Source organism: Neoarius graeffei, chromosome 7, assembly GCF_027579695.1.
Source record: "Neoarius graeffei isolate fNeoGra1 chromosome 7, fNeoGra1.pri, whole genome shotgun sequence".
NCBI lineage: Eukaryota > Metazoa > Chordata > Actinopteri > Siluriformes > Ariidae > Neoarius > Neoarius graeffei.
The window spans coordinates 62,777,869-62,796,863 of NC_083575.1; the positions used below are offsets into that span (position 1 = coordinate 62,777,869).

Genomic DNA, 18,995 nt, shown 5'->3' on the forward strand with positions numbered 1-18,995 from the left:
ACTCAGTAGTGCTAAAAGAACTAAAGCCGTCAGTCAAGCGATTGGGGGGAGAAGAAAAATTGACTTGCTCAAGTACCACGTAATACACAAGGCAACTGCTTCTTTGTCAATACAAAATGAAATTGTGTAATATTTGCAGTTGGAGGTTGTGCGATTTTACATAAAGTCCATCGTATGATTTTGAACCAGAATGAACTATTTTCATTATGAAGCGTTTTTTTTCTTCACGCAGTTCTGTGTTTTGTTTTGAAGTGTTGTTGATGTAATTTATGTTGGACCCAAATAAATAATTGCTGTATACTTTTTGCCTCCGTAAGCATTACGTGCATGTTCATGTTTTTAGGTATGAAAGAGTAATAGTGTCACGGTCAACCTCGGTTTCAACATGAGAATTTTATAAAAGCTTTATGATTTAACTCATTTGAAGGGTTTTCATTTGACTGATCAAAGTGCACAAAATGTCACTGTGGTATTTGTGTCGCTTATTTTTTGTAAGAAACAGAAGAAACCGTTGGAAAACATGAGGTAGTATTCGACACACACAGGGACAGACGCAGACCGTTATTATACCATAAAGCATAAGAGCCTCTTACAGACCAGTATGAAAAGGCAAACTATTTAAAAACATTGCCAATTATTTTACCAGTTTATCAGGAGAGAAGGTTATGTAAATATGCAATTTCAGAAAATTTTGAGTCCTTGATGAGGAAGCAAGTGTGTAGGCTGAGGGTTCTGTTTTTTTTTTCTTTTCTTTTTTTCTTCCCCCCCTTGTATTTTTACAACCTGCGTGCAGAACAATTGAATAAAGATTTCAGTAAAGATTAAGACTGCATGATTTGAAATAGGAATCCCTTTTTAATTTTATTTATTTATATATTTATTTTTTAAGATTACAGTTCGTATTAATGAGGCATGATTTTGGAAGTAACTCACTCTCGTGTGTGTGTGTGTGTGTGTGGGTTTTTTTTTTTGTTTTTTTTTTTAAATAAAATTTATATATATATATATATATATATATATATATATATATATATATATATATATATAAAATATACAATTTACACGGTTGTGCAAAGTTTATCTTCAAGTAGTGAATGTATATTTCATGAGTGAGCAAAGTGAATGAGTGAAAATATTTTCAACAGGAAATGATAAACTTCATATCTTTTGCCACTGTGTAATATTTTCTTTTTATACTGTATGGACACATCCACAGAAAAAACACAAATTAATCAAAAGAATTTTAATTTTGAACTGGTTCACCATTTTGCGAACAAGGATCAAGTCAACGGGGAAAACACTAGGAGTGACGTCATCCGAGTGAAGATATTGGGAAATATGTTACTCAGATCCGAGATGTTTCGCACGAAAAAAATGAGTGTGAAACAATGCATCAATTTCCTCACGAGTGAAGATATTGGAAAATGTTCCTCAGTGTCCTGGATGTAGTTTGTATGAAAAATAAAAGTGGCATATTTCCCAGTAAAACACTCATGAGTGTGTGCCATTTTAAATAAATGAATGAGTGGAGTATTTGCCCATGCATTTTTCACAAAGTGATGAATCTCACCCCACCCTTGCTTGGGAGCAACTGAGCTGTTCCAAATACCAATTAACCTGTTTTTCTGTAGAATGGCCTAAACGGGGGCGGCACGGTGGTGTAGTGGTTAGCGCTGTCGCCTCACAGCAAGAAGGTCCGGGTTCGAGCCCCGTGGCCGGCGAGGGCCTTTCTGTGTGGAGTTTGCATGTTCTCCCCGTGTCCGCGTGGGTTTCCTCCGGGTGCTCCGGTTTCCCCCACAGTCCAAAGACATGCAGGTTAGGTTAACTGGTGACTCTAAATTGACCGTAGGTGTGAATGTGAGTGTGAATGGTTGTCTGTGTCTATGTGTCAGCCCTGTGATGACCTGGCGACTTGTCCAGGGTGTACCCCGCCTTTCGCCTATAGTCAGCTGGGATAGACTCCAGCTTGCCTGCGACCCTGTAGAAGGATAAAGCGGCTAGAGATGATGAGATGAGATGAGATGGCCTAAACAGGTGTTTGAGCGTTCCACAACTTTCCCAGTCTGTTGTTGCCCCTCTCCCAACCGGTTTGGAATGTGTTCCAGGTATCCAATTCAGAATGAGTGAATATTTTACAAGAAACAATGACGTTTCAGTTTGAGTGTGTATGTGTATGCGCACGCACACGCGGCGCGCGCGCACACACAAAAAATACCAGTTAAATGGACAGTCAGCCTGCAGGCATGCCTTTTTACCCCCCGTCTCTTAACAGGTATATTTTAAAAATGTATTCCTGTGAATTTTTAAAAAAAACTTTAATTATTTATTTATAAATCTGTCTCTTGATCTCTTCTCAATAAAAGTAGCTCGGCACAATATTAACGGCTGTTTAAATAAATAATCGTGCCGCTTTCTAAAAACATCCTATTGTTTCTATTCTTTTGGTCTTTTGAATGACGTGCTCTGTGCCTGATGCGTCACTGGTGAGTTTTGAGTGAGACGGTGCAATTCACTCACCCCTTTTCGTTTATTTTAAACAAGCAGTTGTTTGTTTAGGGCGTTTAATATTCAGCGCCCAACATCATTAAACATTCAGACCTAATTTTTTGCTTTTCAGTGGGTGTTTGGGTCCACTTTACAGTTCACCTTTAGTTTTCTGCTCGATCTCCCCCTTTTTCTTCTGTAGACACGTCGCATTCGGATCATTGGTCACAGAACGTGAGGAGGAAGTGTAGAGAATTCGTCTGAAGTTTCTGTTCAGCCCTAATAAAGATAAAAATGTGATTTTTCATTTCAGTGTTGATCCTTCATTCTTGAGGGAAGTCCAGGGGAAAAGTAATATTGCAGGTTTTAAACAGGTAAAGCTCCAAATGCTTGTAGAAACCATCCAGGGTTCAGTCTGTAGTTGTTGTGAGCATAAAATAAAGTGCGAAGCTTTTGTGTGAACATTTCGAAGCTATCCTCCAGTTTTTCATTTGCTGTGAAGTTTGTTGTGAAGGTGATAACGTGTAAACACTTCGTAATTTGCGCAGTGAAGATGCTCTTCGAATCATGGATGCAAACGGCGCACCTTTTGGCGGATGCCGCCTTTTTCACGGCTGTCTGGGGGACTTGTGTGAATCGCGCAGATCGCGCGTTGGAGTGATTATAATTTCATCAAAGTAAATTCTGTATTAAAATTACTAAATAAGCAAATACCGTTACAGTCCATGAAACATGGGAAGTATAAGTATGAGAAGAAAACAGTAAATCAGAAAGCTGCGCATGTAAAGCCAATAGTGTTGCACCGATACCATTTTTTTGGCCCCGATACTGATACCTATACCTGGCTGTGCAGTACCGGCCGATACCATACCGATACCACTCCGTTTGAAGTGTGTGTATGTGTGTGTGTATATATATATATATATATATATATATATATATATATATATATATATATATATATATATATATGATATAAAGAGCTGCATAATTGGATGTAGAATCATTGCTATCATGGCTTTGTCAGGCTGCTGCTTACCTTTGTGAAACAGGAAAAAGACTAATACAAAGTGAATCCAGTAGAAACTCTGTGTTCGTTCACATGTTTCATCTTCAAATGTTTTATCAGGTTCGAGGTATTGAAACTGGACGATTTAACTCCACCTCTCAAAACTTTCAGGCCGCAAATCTTGCATGTAGCCATTGTACTCGCCGGAGTTTCTATGCTGAAATATATCCAGACCGCCGACATTTTCTTCTCGTGGTTTGTTTTTCCTCCGCATGAAAAAGCTGCCCCTGTATTGGTTAAGAGCGGCTATTGGCCCGCTCTCATTGGTCTGGAGCAGGTCAATAGCAATAGCTGCTTGGCGTGCTTGGCAGGCATGCACAGTGATCACGTGTGATCACACAACACAGAGTGTAGTGAGTGTCGGGAGAGAGAAGGCTGCGTTCAAGTGTCATACTAGCATCGGTAAATGGTATCGGCGCCCTATTTCTTGCTACTCGCCAATACCGATACCACCATTTTAGTGCCAGATCAGGGCCCCGCCCGATACTGGTATCGGTATTGGTGCAACACTAAAAGCCAATTACGTAACTTGCGTAACTTACGTTGGACTGATGGAAATCCTTGCGCGTGCAGTGAAGTGCAGCCAGCAGCAGATAATGGCGCGCAGCCAACTGGCTTTACGTGCGCAGCTTTCTGATTTACTGTTTTCTTCTCATACTTCCTATGTTTCGTGGACTGTAACGGCATTTGCTTATTTAGTAATTTTAATACAGAATTTACTTGGATGAAATTATAATCAGACACTCCAACGCGCCCCCCCCCCCCCCCCCCCCCCCCCAAAAAAAAAAACAAAAAACAAAAAAAAACTCCTCGGATCTGCACGATTCACACAAGTCCCCCAGACAGCCGTGAAAAAGGCGGCATCCGCCAAAAGGCGCGTCGTTTGCATCCATGTCGAATCGACTCTGAAGATGTTAGAGAGTACCATGTGACAGACGGCTTGCTTTCGGATGTCTGTACCTTGTCATTTTGTGAAGATGTGAAAGTATCGCATGCACCTCCGACCTTAAATAATTAAACGGAAAATACAGAAGATAGGATTTTCATATTTGTCCCTTGTACCTGTCTAATTGTTGATCGTCAAACTTGTCGAGGCATAAGTTCTGACGGCTGAGTTGCTGAACGAAGTTTAACATTTCTGTCATGCTGAAAAATGTCTTGGCAAACAGCAAGAATTTCCTATTCAGTCTGATCAGACAGCTCGCGCAGCATATGTATATATATATATTTTATTTTATGATTATTTGAAAACCCTGTGGGCTGGTAAGTACAGACCAGATCCAGTTTGAGACCCACATCTTGGAAAGAAGTGAAAGTTGTTGTAGCTTTGGTTAGTTTAGTGTGAGTGGGCGGCCGGTTGTTTGTACAGTGTTTGGGGAAAACTTTGGACAAGGGCTCAGCTTGTTCTGCGTAATTCTGAAACACGCGTTCATGGTGCTGGGAAGAGGCTTCGAAAATAATCAGCTCCATAACATTTATTCATTTCGTGTCGAGATGTTTATTGAGAACAGACAGACGGGCATCCAGGTTCTTTTCTCCCTGACACACAAACACAAACCAGTAGCACAGATGTACAGGTGGAACACAAGTGCCATGTGTTTGCAGTCTTACTGTCCATATTTAGTGTCCCCAATTTTAACTCTCACTCTGTCTTTCTGACCCTGACTAATGACAGGGTTGAGTTTTCATGTCCTTATATAGCTGTTCAATTCGTGTGTGTGTGTGAGAGAGAGAGAGAGAAAGGGGGGCTTGTTCGGCACCCTTGGGAATCGTGTTCTCCCTTCTGTTAATCTTCCCCTCTTTCTCCATATTTACTACTCAAATTGCAGTTCTTTTGCTCCTGGGAATTGTTCTCTGGATCGACCCAGAGTACAGAACTGAGTAAAGAAACAGATTTTGTGCTATTTTTAAGACTTGCTAAGCTGGAGGAGGATTAGGCCACAGCTGCTAAGAGTACAGGTTTGCTTTTGAGTGGGTTAAAATACAAAGTTTTATAATTTTGTAGTAATAGGACATGCTGAAACACCTCTGTGGTGTGACTAAGACATTTCACAGTTTACACAGAGAAACAAGGTTTTTTTTTTTTTTGTGTGTAGAAGTCAGTTTATAAAAGACAAACTGAAAAATATGCTTTTGGACATTTTCTGTTTAAAAAAAAAATCATACTACCTTGTGCAATATGTAGAGGATATTACACGGTGGTGCGAAGAGATGTTTATCTTCAAGTAGTGACACCACTGTGTAATGTTCTTTTTATTATATAGGACACACACACACACACACACACACACACACACACACACACACACACAAATACACAAGTTGATCAAAAGAACTTTAATGTAGAATCTTTTCGCCATTTTGACAACGTGTAGTGATGTCATCGGAGTGAAATGTCGGAAAACGTCACTCAGATCCGCGACGTATTTTGTATGAAAAATGTGAGTTTTTCAACATGAGAAGAGAAACTTCGTATCTTCAAGCCAACGTGTGATTTTTATTTTTATTTATTTTTAATTTTTTTTAATTAATGAATTTTTATTATACAGACAGATTCACAAGCAAAAAGTGCCTAAATTTATCAAAACAATTCATCGATTTCCTCGTGAGTGACATATAGAGATTTGTCACGGTTTTGGGTTCTCCATATCCCGGATGCAGCTCGTATGAAAAATGAGTGGCGTATTTCCTAGTAAACGCTCGTGTCCATATAATATGATATGATGATTTATTTGATTTGCACAATCTTACACCACCGTGATATACAGCGATGTTTACCCTGTTTTTATTAGATCACCAGACCTGCCAGTCATTATGCGTTTTATGGAGGAGCTTTTCCAAGTTAACATCAGAGACGCGAGAATATATGCTCAAAAATTTGATAAAAATAAAACAAAACTTTGATCAGCTGTGAAAATGTCAGCCATGTGGACATCAGGCAGCCAAGCTGTACAAGGAATATATCAAAAAATGTATTGTACTCAATTTTTTTTTTCTGCCTACTGTATTCCATTTACGGTATTTGGCAGACATCCTTATCAACTGTTCATGTCTTGGTGACCTCACATTTATCTCGTTTATGCTGTGTTCACACTTATACCAGTACGAAAGTGGTAGAACTGTATTGATACAAAGTATACCGGTACAGTTTGGTGCATCTGTCCACACTAGCGAGAAATGTTTGCGGTTTTCTTTCACGGTAGTTGAAATGCGCGTGCGCGAAATGTTTCCGTGGTTACCGAGTAACTTCCTTCTGAGAATATGGCGGATAAAACAACGCATATGCGCTTTTTGTTGTCAATGTACAGTCTGTATTTCTGGTGGTCATTTATTCAGTCGACTCGTATAAAACACGCGAGGCAGTTGAGAAAGAAACAAACGAATCTCCGTTCACTATTTTATTCAGCGAAGACATCGATTGAGGTGTGTGACTTTGCGCATGCGCATTATATTTGTATCGATACAGAGCCGCTTCATCTGTCCACACTACAGCGAAGCGCTACAGTACCGATACTGTACCGGTACGAAACCCATACATTTGTGGGTTTCGTACCGATACAGTTATACCGCTACAGTACCGGTATAGTTGCTAGTGTGGACAGGTGTTGCGGTACGAAAGTAGTATCGTATCGGTACAAAATCCCTAGTGTGGACAGGGTATTATTCATCTGAGCAGTTGAGAGTTAAGCACCTTGGTGGTAGGATTTGAACTCGCAAGCTTCCAATCGGTCATCCAGTGTCGTCTTAGCCACTGAGCTACCACTTTATTAACGCAGACTTTTTTAAAAATCCAGTGTCCAGTTTTTGCGACTTAAACTTATGAATTTACAATTTAGCATTTTAAAAAAATAAAACGCCACTCATAATATGGGATGAAATGCCGTACAATATTATATTGTAGCCAATTGTCAGCGTTCACCTTTGCCACTCTATAAACGAATTAAAGGCTATGTACATACAGTACCAGTCAAAAGTTTGTACACCCCTCCTCATTCATAGGTTTTTCTGTCTTTTTGACTATTTTCTACATTGTACAATAATACTGCAGAAATGAAAACTATGAAATGGAACATGTATGGAATTATCTGGTAAACAAAAACCTGTTAAGTTTCATATTTTATGTTCTTCAGAGTATTCAGCGTTTACCTCGATGACACTTTGTACACTATTGGCATTATCTTAACCAGCTTCATGAGGTCGTCACCTGGAATGCTCTTCAATTAACAAGTGTGCCTCGTCGGAAGCTAATTAGTGCAATTTCTGTTCGTCTTAATGTGTTTGAGCTCAAATAGTAAATAATACTGTAGTAATCCATATTATGTCAAGAACCGCTCAACTAAGTAAAGAGAAACGACAGCCATCATTACTTTAAGACATGAAGTGACTTACTTAATAAAAATAAAGAAAAAGCACTGAATTCGAAGGTGTGTCCAAACTTTGGACTGATTCTATAGTTTAATTTGCATTTAACTGTTTTATGAGCTCAAACAGCCATCTTGATTAGCTGAGTCGACTGTAAAACCTGACTCACAGTTGACCTGAAATATCCACAGTTCAACACTGCACAACTGCTTCACTTCTTGTGGCGGAGTTGTCAAACCCTTGATCTCCAGTGGCGTTTTCTCACGACTCTTCGGTGCGTCATTGTCAAAAGGGGTTGAGACGCTGCCTTTGTAAACGAGTGTAGTCATTAATGGAAAACGCATCCGCTTTAAATGCAACGTGGTCTGCTATTAGCATGCATTTGGTATTTATTCTGATTGATGTGGGCGAGTGGAGCCATTTCCCCTCAGTCAATTAAATATCGGAATGTAACTACTGTACGAAATGAATAGTCCGAGATACAGCGTAATCGGCAAGCTTTCAGGGAAACAAGACAACAGCCAGTGAATGAGGTGTCGTGTAGTTTTACACACCACACACACACACTCCTAACAAGTATATGATCAGTACATATCTCTCCATAACCAAGCTCCATTAACCTTGACTGTACTTTCATGCTGGACATGGAGAGTTATTCAGTTTGAAGGAAAATATGATCTACATGGTTGACCGTGATCTGCTACTTGACTTGAAACCTCCCGCAGTGTGTGGTATAATATAAAATATCCCAGATCAGAAAGAGCACTGCGAAGAAACTGCTTTCTGCTTGACATTCATTTCAGTGTCTCATTATTTTTTTTTTTGTCCCCCCCCCCCCCCCCCCTTTCCTGTCCCCTTCCAGCCTGAAAACCTTCAGAAGACATGGCTGCGGGAGTTCTATCAGGTAAGCACCCACGTTTCTCTTCTATTTGCCTTTATAAGGAGCCGAGCACCTGTAAGCCACTAAACAGAGGATTGGAACAAGGCCATGACCTGCAGCCGTGTAGACTGAGCTGATCGGAGTCGAGCTGTCCCCACGTGTGCTATCACACATTGTCGTGCTAACCTCGTAGTGGTCGTTGTCGTATTGACCTGAGAGGAAGACCCCAAATACTTCGAAGAAAGCAAGGCTTTTGAAGGTCACACATGAGGTTTTTTTTTTCCCCCCCTTTTCTTTCCCCCTCCCTGTGTATCACAGTGCAGCTGTAATTGTCTCTGCTGTCTGATCGCACTGACAGCTGCTTTAGTGTCGTTGTTTTTGCAGGTTCTCTCTCTCACTCTCTCTCCCACACACGCACATACACTGCCTTTGATCTGGTAGCAAGCGTTTGAGAAAACCACAGCTTTTTCCATTGCCTGTTGGGGGAAGTTGGTTGCAAGAGAGTTGTGTACGAGTGTAGCAGGACAATCTGATGAAAATAATCTGTTTGTTAAAACAAAAGTACAATTGTGTTTTTCTAACTGCTGCTTGAAGAGGATTTTTGTGCTGACGTGAAAAACCAGCCTCACATGACTCCTTATCATCCAACGGAGTTGTGCCTTGTTTTTATTCTAACCAGTGACTATGCATATTATTCTTATACCAGCACAACTACCACCAAATTAAAATAACTAGGGCACTCAGTGAAGTGCGTATCTCCACCAAGCCACATAACATCAAAATAAAATCACTTGAACCTAAGATATTACTAAAGCTGTACACCAAATTTGATCAAAATCTGTTCACTACTTTGAGTTACGCTAGGAACAGGCAAAAAAAAAATCCACATGCATATCCGGATTTGCATCAAAATCTCATCAGTTCCTCCTTGGTCCATGGCCCACCTTTCCTTAAAATTTCATCAGAACTTGTTCACTACTTTTTGAGTTAGGTTGAGAACAGCAAACAAACCAACGAAAACCTAACCTCTTCCAGCACAGTTGGCGGAGGGAATAAACAACTTTTCTATAAATGAATAGAAATAAACTTTTAGTCAGCTGTGATTTGGAAAGTGTTCAGCATTGCATTGCACCATCTCCAATTTGACATTGTCCTAAAGCTCCTTATTTTCACTCGCTAATAAATCTCAATTTCCCTCTGACAATCTTCCTCCATTTTGGTTTTGTTTTATTGTTTTGACTCGGTCTCTGTACCGTGACCTGACTGGCTGGGTGATCAAGCGCTGCGTGTCACATCTTTCAACTTTAAAATTCCTCCATTCTGATGCCATGAGTCCATGTGCCCTTGCATGATGATGATTTATGTTTTGCTTCTAACAGAGCCAAATATAATTGTTCAAATGATAGGGATTTGTAAATACCGTATTTTCTGGACTATAGAGCGCACCTGTATATAAGCCGCATCCGCTCTATTTTTAAAAAAAAAATTTAAAAAAAGTTATACAAGCCGCACCGGGCTATAAGCCGCAGATATCTATGTTGAAAAATTAGATATTTACTGCATGTACAGAACGATTTTGTACTGTAAATGTACATGTATGTACCTGAACAGATTCTTTCCGAACAGTGCCTTTTAACACGGCAGCAACTTTGCTGATTAAAACGGAACAGAACCAAGAGAAAATAACCGATATTTATTTACCTTCATTTCTCCTGTGTTTGAAACCACAAGTCACTTGAATCATCTTCGCTGGATTTGAAAATAATTACCAGTTAGTAATTTGTCGTGCGTGTTCTATCTGCTAAAGATCTGCTAATTCTTCTTTGCATTGATTTTTCGTCTATCTTATTTTTGATTCTACTTCCGGTTAGAGCGCCCCTAGCGGTGGAAGAAAAATCCACAGAATAGCCGCACCTTTGTATAAGCCGCATGGTTCAAAACCTAGGAAAAAAGTAGCGGCTTATAGTCCAGAAAATACGGTATGACAGTAAATAAGGATGTCTTGTTTCCAAAAAAAAAAAAAAATTTAAGTTTGACAGAAATGAGAAGTTAAAGTGCCATTCCACCATTGGATGTATTCTTTGGCATAAAATACAATATATTTTATGACATGACTAGACAGAGAAATCTTTTAGCTTCAAAATGATATCAAACACAATTTTTTGACAACGACAAGTATATTAATTTTGCGACCAAAGTCACCTACCCTTTTAATTTCCGCACGTGATGTCATCAGCAGGTTCCCCTTCTTGTGTACCGTGTGACGTGGCACATATTATCAGCAATGGCGGATAGAACGCGATAAAAATAATACCAATAAATCTAGCTAATACCAATAAATCTAGCTAACTGAAAGATTAACTCAAAATTTTTCGCAATTTTTTTGGCCCCCATATACGAGGAGAAATGACTCTCTCACTTTGGGGATTTCGTGGTCTAAAAATAGATCGACACGTGGTACACAAGAAGGGGAACCTGCCGATGACATCACGTTTCACTACCGCGCGGAAATTAAAAGGGTCGGTGACTTTGGTCGCAAAATTAATATACTTGTCGTTGTCAAAAAATTGTTTGATATATCATTTTGAAGCTAAAAGATTTCTCTGTCTAGTCATGTTGTCATAAAATATATTGTATTTTATGCCAAAGAATACATCCAATGGTGGAATGGCACTTTAATAGCTTTAAAGCAGATACGCAGAACCTTTATTTTTAAATAAATTTCTGAGTGGATAGTATCTCCATCCTTGACTCTTGTATGCTGCATACGGTAAATAGGAATGAAAAAATATTTTTGAGAGTTAAAATCGACCACAAAGTTGGCATTCGAGCTGAGCCGGCCAGCCCTGAGTGCACGAAGGCCGAGGCCTTTTACAGCTATAGACCAAAATCATATAAATAAAAATTTATGGTGAAAGTAAGAAATCCCGTTACCGACTTGCTCAACTAAGACTGATTTGACTTCATTGATTGTGGGTTGACTCTCATTAAAACAGGATGGGTGTTATAACTTATGCAACATACATGTACATGCATGCATTTTCACTGATAAAACGTAAAAGGCTAATTAAATAATCAGATGAACTGAGACAATCACATTCTGAAGCAATTAATTATTAAATATTAATTAAAATTAATTAAAAATATTAATTAAAAAATTAAATAATCTTATACTGGTAACTTAAACACACAATACAAGTTACATGTATTAATCTAAATGCAGGTAAACAAATGCGTCGCGTCTTACCCGTCTGTGTTCTTGATTCTTGAAGGCCGATCTTGTGGCCGATTGTTTTGAAACAGTCTGACTTTCAGTTCTCCATTAATTTGCTTCTTCCATGTAAGGGCAAGATATTGCTGCTGAGGCAAGCATATCCAGCGGAGAAATCAGACAGCTGGTCCACTCATTCTCCATTTTCTCCATACTGAGTACTCCGCCATTACTGCTCGGCTCAGGCAATTACTAAAACCCGGGACGGGAAGTCACCAGTTTTAGCAACAACCGCGGGGAGGTCACTGCCTGAGCGATATGTCCCGTTCCGTCCCGGAATTTAGCAACAACCCTTGGCTCACACTCCGGGAGAACTGATGCAACTGAACTTGCTTTCCTCTTCTTGTTGTTTCCTTTAATTGTTGGTACTGCACCCTCTTTCAATACGGGCTTATAGCCAACGCTCCTCAACAGATCAGAGGTTTCGTACGAGTCTTCAGTAAAATGTGCAGAGCAGAGGAGAGACCACTTCGTAGGCGCCCAATGTGCCCATGAACCTCTCACAAAACGCGTCCAACTCTTTGCAGTTTGAACATTCTTGGGCCATGAATGCAACGTAAATCCACCTTCTGTCGTGTTGCTGTACCCGCCAGCAACGCATCTATGTGGCATGGCGATAAATTGGCTCAAAATGGAGGATCGGAGTTGCAGTCAGCTCGGTGTTTTAGTATAGTGGAAATGGCGATGAGACCGATAGACTTCCTGTTGTGACATCAAGGTCATTCACTCAGACCGCTACCTATATGAATCACTGATCTTAAAAATTACTATATTAGATTTATTGTTAATGCTTAAAACTGTTCCTGTGCCATTCTTGAGGTCTCAAGGCATTTATAAACAAAAAATGAGGCCATGGCTCTGTGTGTATGCTTTAAGTATTTTATTTGTTTGAAGGCGTGTTACGCAACCTTTTTTTCAGATATTGGCATAATTAGGCCTCGAATAGGTGGAATTGAAAATTTTGAATTATTATTTTTTTGTTCCTCCCACGTACATAATACTCTCCCTCCAGAACCTACAACTAGTGTTCAACTAGAGTTCGCGGTTCTGAGATCACTTTCAAACGCACTCGGACTTTCAGCTGCTTGAAAGTCAAGGTCCAACTCTGTAAACATGCAAAATTCAGCTTACTGATTTATGAGGGTGTTCACAAGTGCAGTTGCGGTCATCCTTTTTTTTGTTTTGTTTTGTATTGTAATGTACTGAGCTTCAGCATTAGCATGTTTTTATATAACATTGTTTGTATTACTCGCTGAAAGATGGGCCATTTAGCTGCTTGAAAGCCAAGTTCCAACACTGTAAACACGCAAAATTAGGCTCATGATGATCTAGGAGAATGTCACGGGTGCAGCTGCTGTCCTTTTTCCTTTCTCAGTCCAGCATTGACCTTGACTGACTGCATCTCTGCAAAGCGCACCTGAAGAAAAAGATGGTGTAGATTAGGGCTGGTTCGGTACGGTACCTGGCATGGTAGAATAACAGTATTGGTTCGGTCCCAATGAAGTAAAATAAATATTCATACAAACTGATAAAGGCGGCACGGTGGTGTAGTGGTTAGCACTGTCGCCTCACAGCAAGAAGGTCCTGGGTTCGAGCCCCGTGGCCGGCGAGGGCCTTTCTGTGTGGAGTTTGCATGTTCTCCCCGTGTCCGTGTGGGTTTCCTCCGGGTGCTCCGGTTTCCCCCACAGTTCAAAGACATGCAGGTTAGGTTAACTGGTGACTCTAAATTGAGCGTAGGTGTGAATGTGAGTGTGAATGGTTGTCTGTGTCTATGTGTCAGCCCTGTGATGACCTGGCGACTTGTCCAGGGTGTACCCCGCCTTTCGCCCGTAGTCAGCTGGGATAGGCTCCAGCTTGCCTGCGACCCTGTAGAACAGGATAAAGCGGCTAGAGTTAATGAGATGAGGTGAGAAACTGATGAAATAATAAACATCAAAAGTTTTATTGTTCAGACATCACATGAACTATTCCTGCTCCAGGAATAAGCCAAACTGGATAGAGGGCTGTGCCTGCAGGAGTGTGGTTTATCCTACAAAGTGCCAAGCTCCGTAATGATGCAGGTGATTTCTGCAGCAGTGCATTTGCATATTATGAAAGGCAATACGTTTATAGTCGGTAACCTCAGTCACCACATTATTTACATATCAAACACACTGAAATTTGTTTCCACTCTCCGTAAACTGATTTTTGCACTTAAAGCTGATCGCTGATCACATTGACTGGCTTAAAAAGCAAAAAAAAAATAGCCACAGCTTGTTGAACTTGACTAATTGGGTGCAAAGCAATATCCTTAAAAACCCACACTCCAAAACCGAATGGTCTAAAAGAGAGGACCATTGCAGAAGCTGAATTTAATTTAGTAATCCTGTGTCCTATTCAGTGGTTTTTGCAATACTGTTATTTTCTGAAATGATTTTTTTTTTGATACCGTAGTAAATTTGCTACATGGCACAATACCATGTGACCGAATCAATGCATTTTCATGCATGCTGCCAACAAAATGGATTTTTCTTCAGATTTTTATTTTGGTCTGCCTTATATTACTAAGGCATGCTGTGATGACTTACTATAGTCATTCAAATTGGCTTTATAATCTTGTGTTTTGAGTATTAAGTATGAGAGATGGGAGAGGTGTAATGGTGGTTTCTGTGCATATGAACTGAAAAATAGCATGCGAGAGCGAGATGGTATGAGATAGAGAGAGAGAGTGTGGAAAAACCGTGAAGGTGGTAGACATCTTGTTGACAAATATAAAACTCCTCAATACCAATCGTAAGGACAGCACAATTCTGATTCGCAGTAATAAGAAGCCAGTATGCTTTTACCAGGACACTGAACTCTCAGACCAGCAGGTTCAGTACGTTTATCTCAGGGCTGCTGTGTGTTATAATGGTCTCAAGTGTGAATCTTGGTGATGCAATCACTTTCTGTGATCAGTGTATTGGAGTACCCTGTGCACTGTTGGATTTCAAAACAGAAACACACCCATAAACATATTTTTCTATAGACCAGAGATTTGGTTACTCTGCATATTTGCTGTTCCAGGAAATCGAGTCGTACATGAGCTGAGGGGCGATGAGGCGCGTAGCTGTAAGCCATGTATGACAAGATTGAGTGGAATAACACTGTTTTATTCTATCCACCTTCACTGGATTTTGAGAAACTGAGCTTTTTTTTTTTTTTTCTCCAAATTCGGTAAATAAAATCTTTTGTATAAAATGTCTGACAAAATAATTTCCGCTTAGAACGTAGACAAACCAGTGAAATCACAGTAGCAATTTGTGAAAAATGCTATAATAATAATTCTTGAAAAATAAAGATGCAATCTTACCATTGAGTACATTTTATTCCATATTTTGTTGCTTATTTTTATTTTTTGGGGTTGTGTTTTCGGGTAAAGTTTTTATTTCGTCTTCAGTTGGTTCAGCAACGTGCTCTGCCAATTTTTTTTTTTTAAATTTTATTTTTTTAGGGTTTTTTGGTGGTTTGCAGACCTACTTTAAAGCGCATTACTGCCACCGACTGGGCTGGAGTGTGGAACAGGAGCTATGGGGAGGGGGTGTATTTTAGCCATTTGTTTCTTTTAAATACTTGATAAAGCCGCCATTTTGTTTTTCTCTACTCACAGTATATGAGCTGATATCCTAGCAGTAAAGTAGCCAATCAGAGCACACGATTACTCATATCCAGTGAAATGTGGATAGAATAAATCCAATTATATACTGAGATGAGTGGATGTGGACAGAATAATGCCAGATATGATGTGTAGGCATGTAACGATGTATCATATGATGATGATAAATTGTGATAGATATTTATGACTATTTCAGTAATTGAAATAAAAAATAAAAAAAAAACAGAAACCATGATTATCATCAGGTCGTGTTTAGTTTTTCCTGGCTGTAATTGCATAGTTTAGACAGCAGAGAGCACAATAACATGCAGTAATGGGAATGCATGTGACTTCACCCTAGATGGAAGTGACACAGCTCTAATGCTGCAAAAACACACAAGAAACTGCTCTAAAATGGGAACGAGTTGTGCGATTGATTGTAGAAATAGATTTAACAAGAAATCAGAGCTCTATTTTTACAGACTGCTGAAAGCTGAAGAAAAGAGAAGCAAATGGAGGTAGTACAAATGTTTTTATTTTAAATTAATAGGCTATTTTTAATTAATAGGCTAACACAAACTGATTTCAAAGCTCGTTCGGTTGTAGGTGAGGAGCTTGACTGTTAAAGCAGATCCATGTTTTATGGCAGGCTGTGGGTTTGTTTTCGCACCTTTTTCACAGACGTGCGCAAATCCAGCTGCGAATCAGAGGAAAGGTCAGGAAAAGTAATTTCACTCCTGACAGAGCTCCTGTTGTCTGCTTCCAATTTCAAAATGAAGCTCTAGACAGTATGATGGATGCTGTGCTAATGACCAGATTACAATATTTCAGTGCTGGACCACATCAAGAGGCCTCAGATTATGATAGTAGGATGTTCATGGTCTCCTGGCAGGTTCTTTGTGTAAATGCAGTCTCAGGCCAAGTTTACATTAGACCGTATCTGTCTCGTTTTCTTCGCGGATGCACTGTCCGTTTACATTAAAACGCCTGGAAACGCCGGGAAACGGGAATCCGCCAGGGTCCACGTATTCAATCCAGATCGTGTCTGGTCCGGTGCTGTGTAAACACTGAGAATACGTGGATACGCTGTGCTGAGCTCTAGCTGGTGTCATCATTGGACAACGTCACTGTGACATCCACCTTCCTGATTCGCTGGCGTTGGTCATGTGACGCGACTGCTGAAAAACGGCGCGGACTTCCGCCTTGTACCACCTTTCATTAAAGAGTATAAAAGTATGAAAATACTGCAAATACTGATGCAAATACTGCCCATTGTGTAGTTATGATTGTCTTTAGGCTTGCCATCCTTCCACTTGCAAGTGGTAAGTGACGCGCATACCCGATATGCACTGAGATCACACACACAGCGGCTCAGTCCCGAATCACTGCTCATGCGCTTCACTCGCGCGCTCTGTGAGCTGCGCAGGGCCGGAATGCGCACCCTCCAGAGGGCACTCGCTGTTCAGGGCGGAGTGATTTGGAGCGCAGGATGCCTGCGGAGCCGAGCGTATCCGTGTATTGGCGTTGCTGTGTGCACGCGAATCGTGTATTGGCGTTGCTGTGTGCACGCTAATGGTTTTAAAAATGTTAATCTGATGATCCGCTGATACGGTCTAATGTAAACCCCACCTCAGTCTGAGATGCTTCGCCTCCAGCCCATGGAGTGCCTATCAGTTTCTGATGGGAAAATAAAGCTTTGAATGTTATGATTCACCTAGCTTTTGAGAGGAAGGTGTGGTCACTGGATTGAAAACTAGTTCATGGCATTTTTTTTTTCTTTAAAAGTTCATTAAGATTTTTATTTAAAGCAGTTTAATGGGAAATAAACATGACATTCAGTAGACTCAGGGACAAATTTGTGATTGGTTGGTTTCAGTATTACTCTCACAGCCTTTTCCAGTTAAAGAAAGTGGTTCTTGGTCAGGTTTACAAGATGGCAGGCTTTCTTAAAGCTAGACGGCCTTTCAAGTTCATAAAATCTGTGAAATTTAGCTCACACTGAGATTTGGTGATTGTGATGTATGTTTATTTCTGTAATATCTCACAATATATCAGACCATTCTGTGGATGGGAAGTTATTTAATTTGAGGGGATTCCATAGCAAATGTGCATGAAATCGCTCGCTTCGTGCAGTCAAGCAGACAGAGGAAGTCCGTGTGCACATGCACAGGTTTACCACCTTCTTCTTTTGGGTTTTACAGCAGCTGGCATCCACAGTGTTGCATTCCTGCCATCTACAGGTTTACCTCGACCGTGCACTGACAGACATCATTCTGTCGCTAAACGAACAGCTGATCACACCGAGGTGCTCGCTGACCGCCAATACGTGTTAGTTTGGTCCTGCGTTTCCTTTCCTTTGCAACATAACTTCTTTTCTTCTAGCTTTCCGCTACTGTAGTCAGTCTTTCAGGTTTCATTCGTACACTCACGTCTGCCATTTTTCTCTCCTGTTTCAAATTTGTATCCTACAATGCCTTGCGCAAACGGGGAAAGCCCACCACGTGATGCATGATGCAGTATCTTGAATTGGGTCATGGTGAAGCAAGAAAAAATAGCAGAGAATTTAGGGCCAATTGTTCTATTAGGGGAAAAAACCTAATAAAATTGGAAGTCTATGATTCGAATTCAGTAGCTTTCAGTCCACTAAACCAGTGGTTCTCAACCGGGGGGGCGCGCCCCCCCGGTGGGGCGCGGAGGTACTCCAGGGGGGTCGCGAGTAGGCTTCATGTATGGAGGAAAAAAAAAATCTGGGGCTAACAGGCTATAGTTGCTAAGCAGATGCAACACATTTACCCATGTCAAAATGCAGGACATTGGACTATTACATACAAATCAATACTATTATAAAATCTATCATCAATCTATCATAAAATCTTGTGTGTGTGGCCGCATCAGTCGGGGGAACTGTGATATGTTCCCAAGCCTTGCAGACTTTATCAGTAATGCAGGCACTTCCCACGATTTCTCATCTGTCTTTCAAGCAGCGTCAGAGCACCTGTCGGTAATGAGAAAACAGTTTGCGGCATACTTCACAGAGGATTATCGCTCTTTTGCGTGGGTTCGAGATCCATTTGTGTGTACTGCTGACGAACTTCCAGTTGACATGCAGGAACAGCTTATTGAGCTGAAGAGTGACAGTAGACTTAAGGCAGTCTTCACCTCATGCCCTCTTTCGACATTCTGGGCAGCATTGATGCAGGAGTACCCGCAACTGTGTGACGTAGCCTTGAAACTGCTCATCCCATTCGCATCGACCTACTTGTGTGAGGCAGGATTTTCAAAAATGACTGCGCTCAAAACGAAATATCGCAATCGT

General features: G+C 40.5%; 1 protein-coding gene across 1 annotated transcript in view; it reads left to right on the top strand.

Moving 5' to 3' along the window:
- The window catches only part of LOC132889575 (inositol polyphosphate-5-phosphatase A-like), a 363,076-nt gene that overhangs the window by 79,633 nt on the left and 264,448 nt on the right, over positions 1 to 18,995 (top strand). Inside the window, exon 2 of the mRNA XM_060926225.1 lies at positions 8,778 to 8,819. Within this exon, the coding sequence (XP_060782208.1) occupies positions 8,778 to 8,819 (42 nt within the window). The remainder of the gene's footprint in view (positions 1 to 8,777; positions 8,820 to 18,995) is intronic.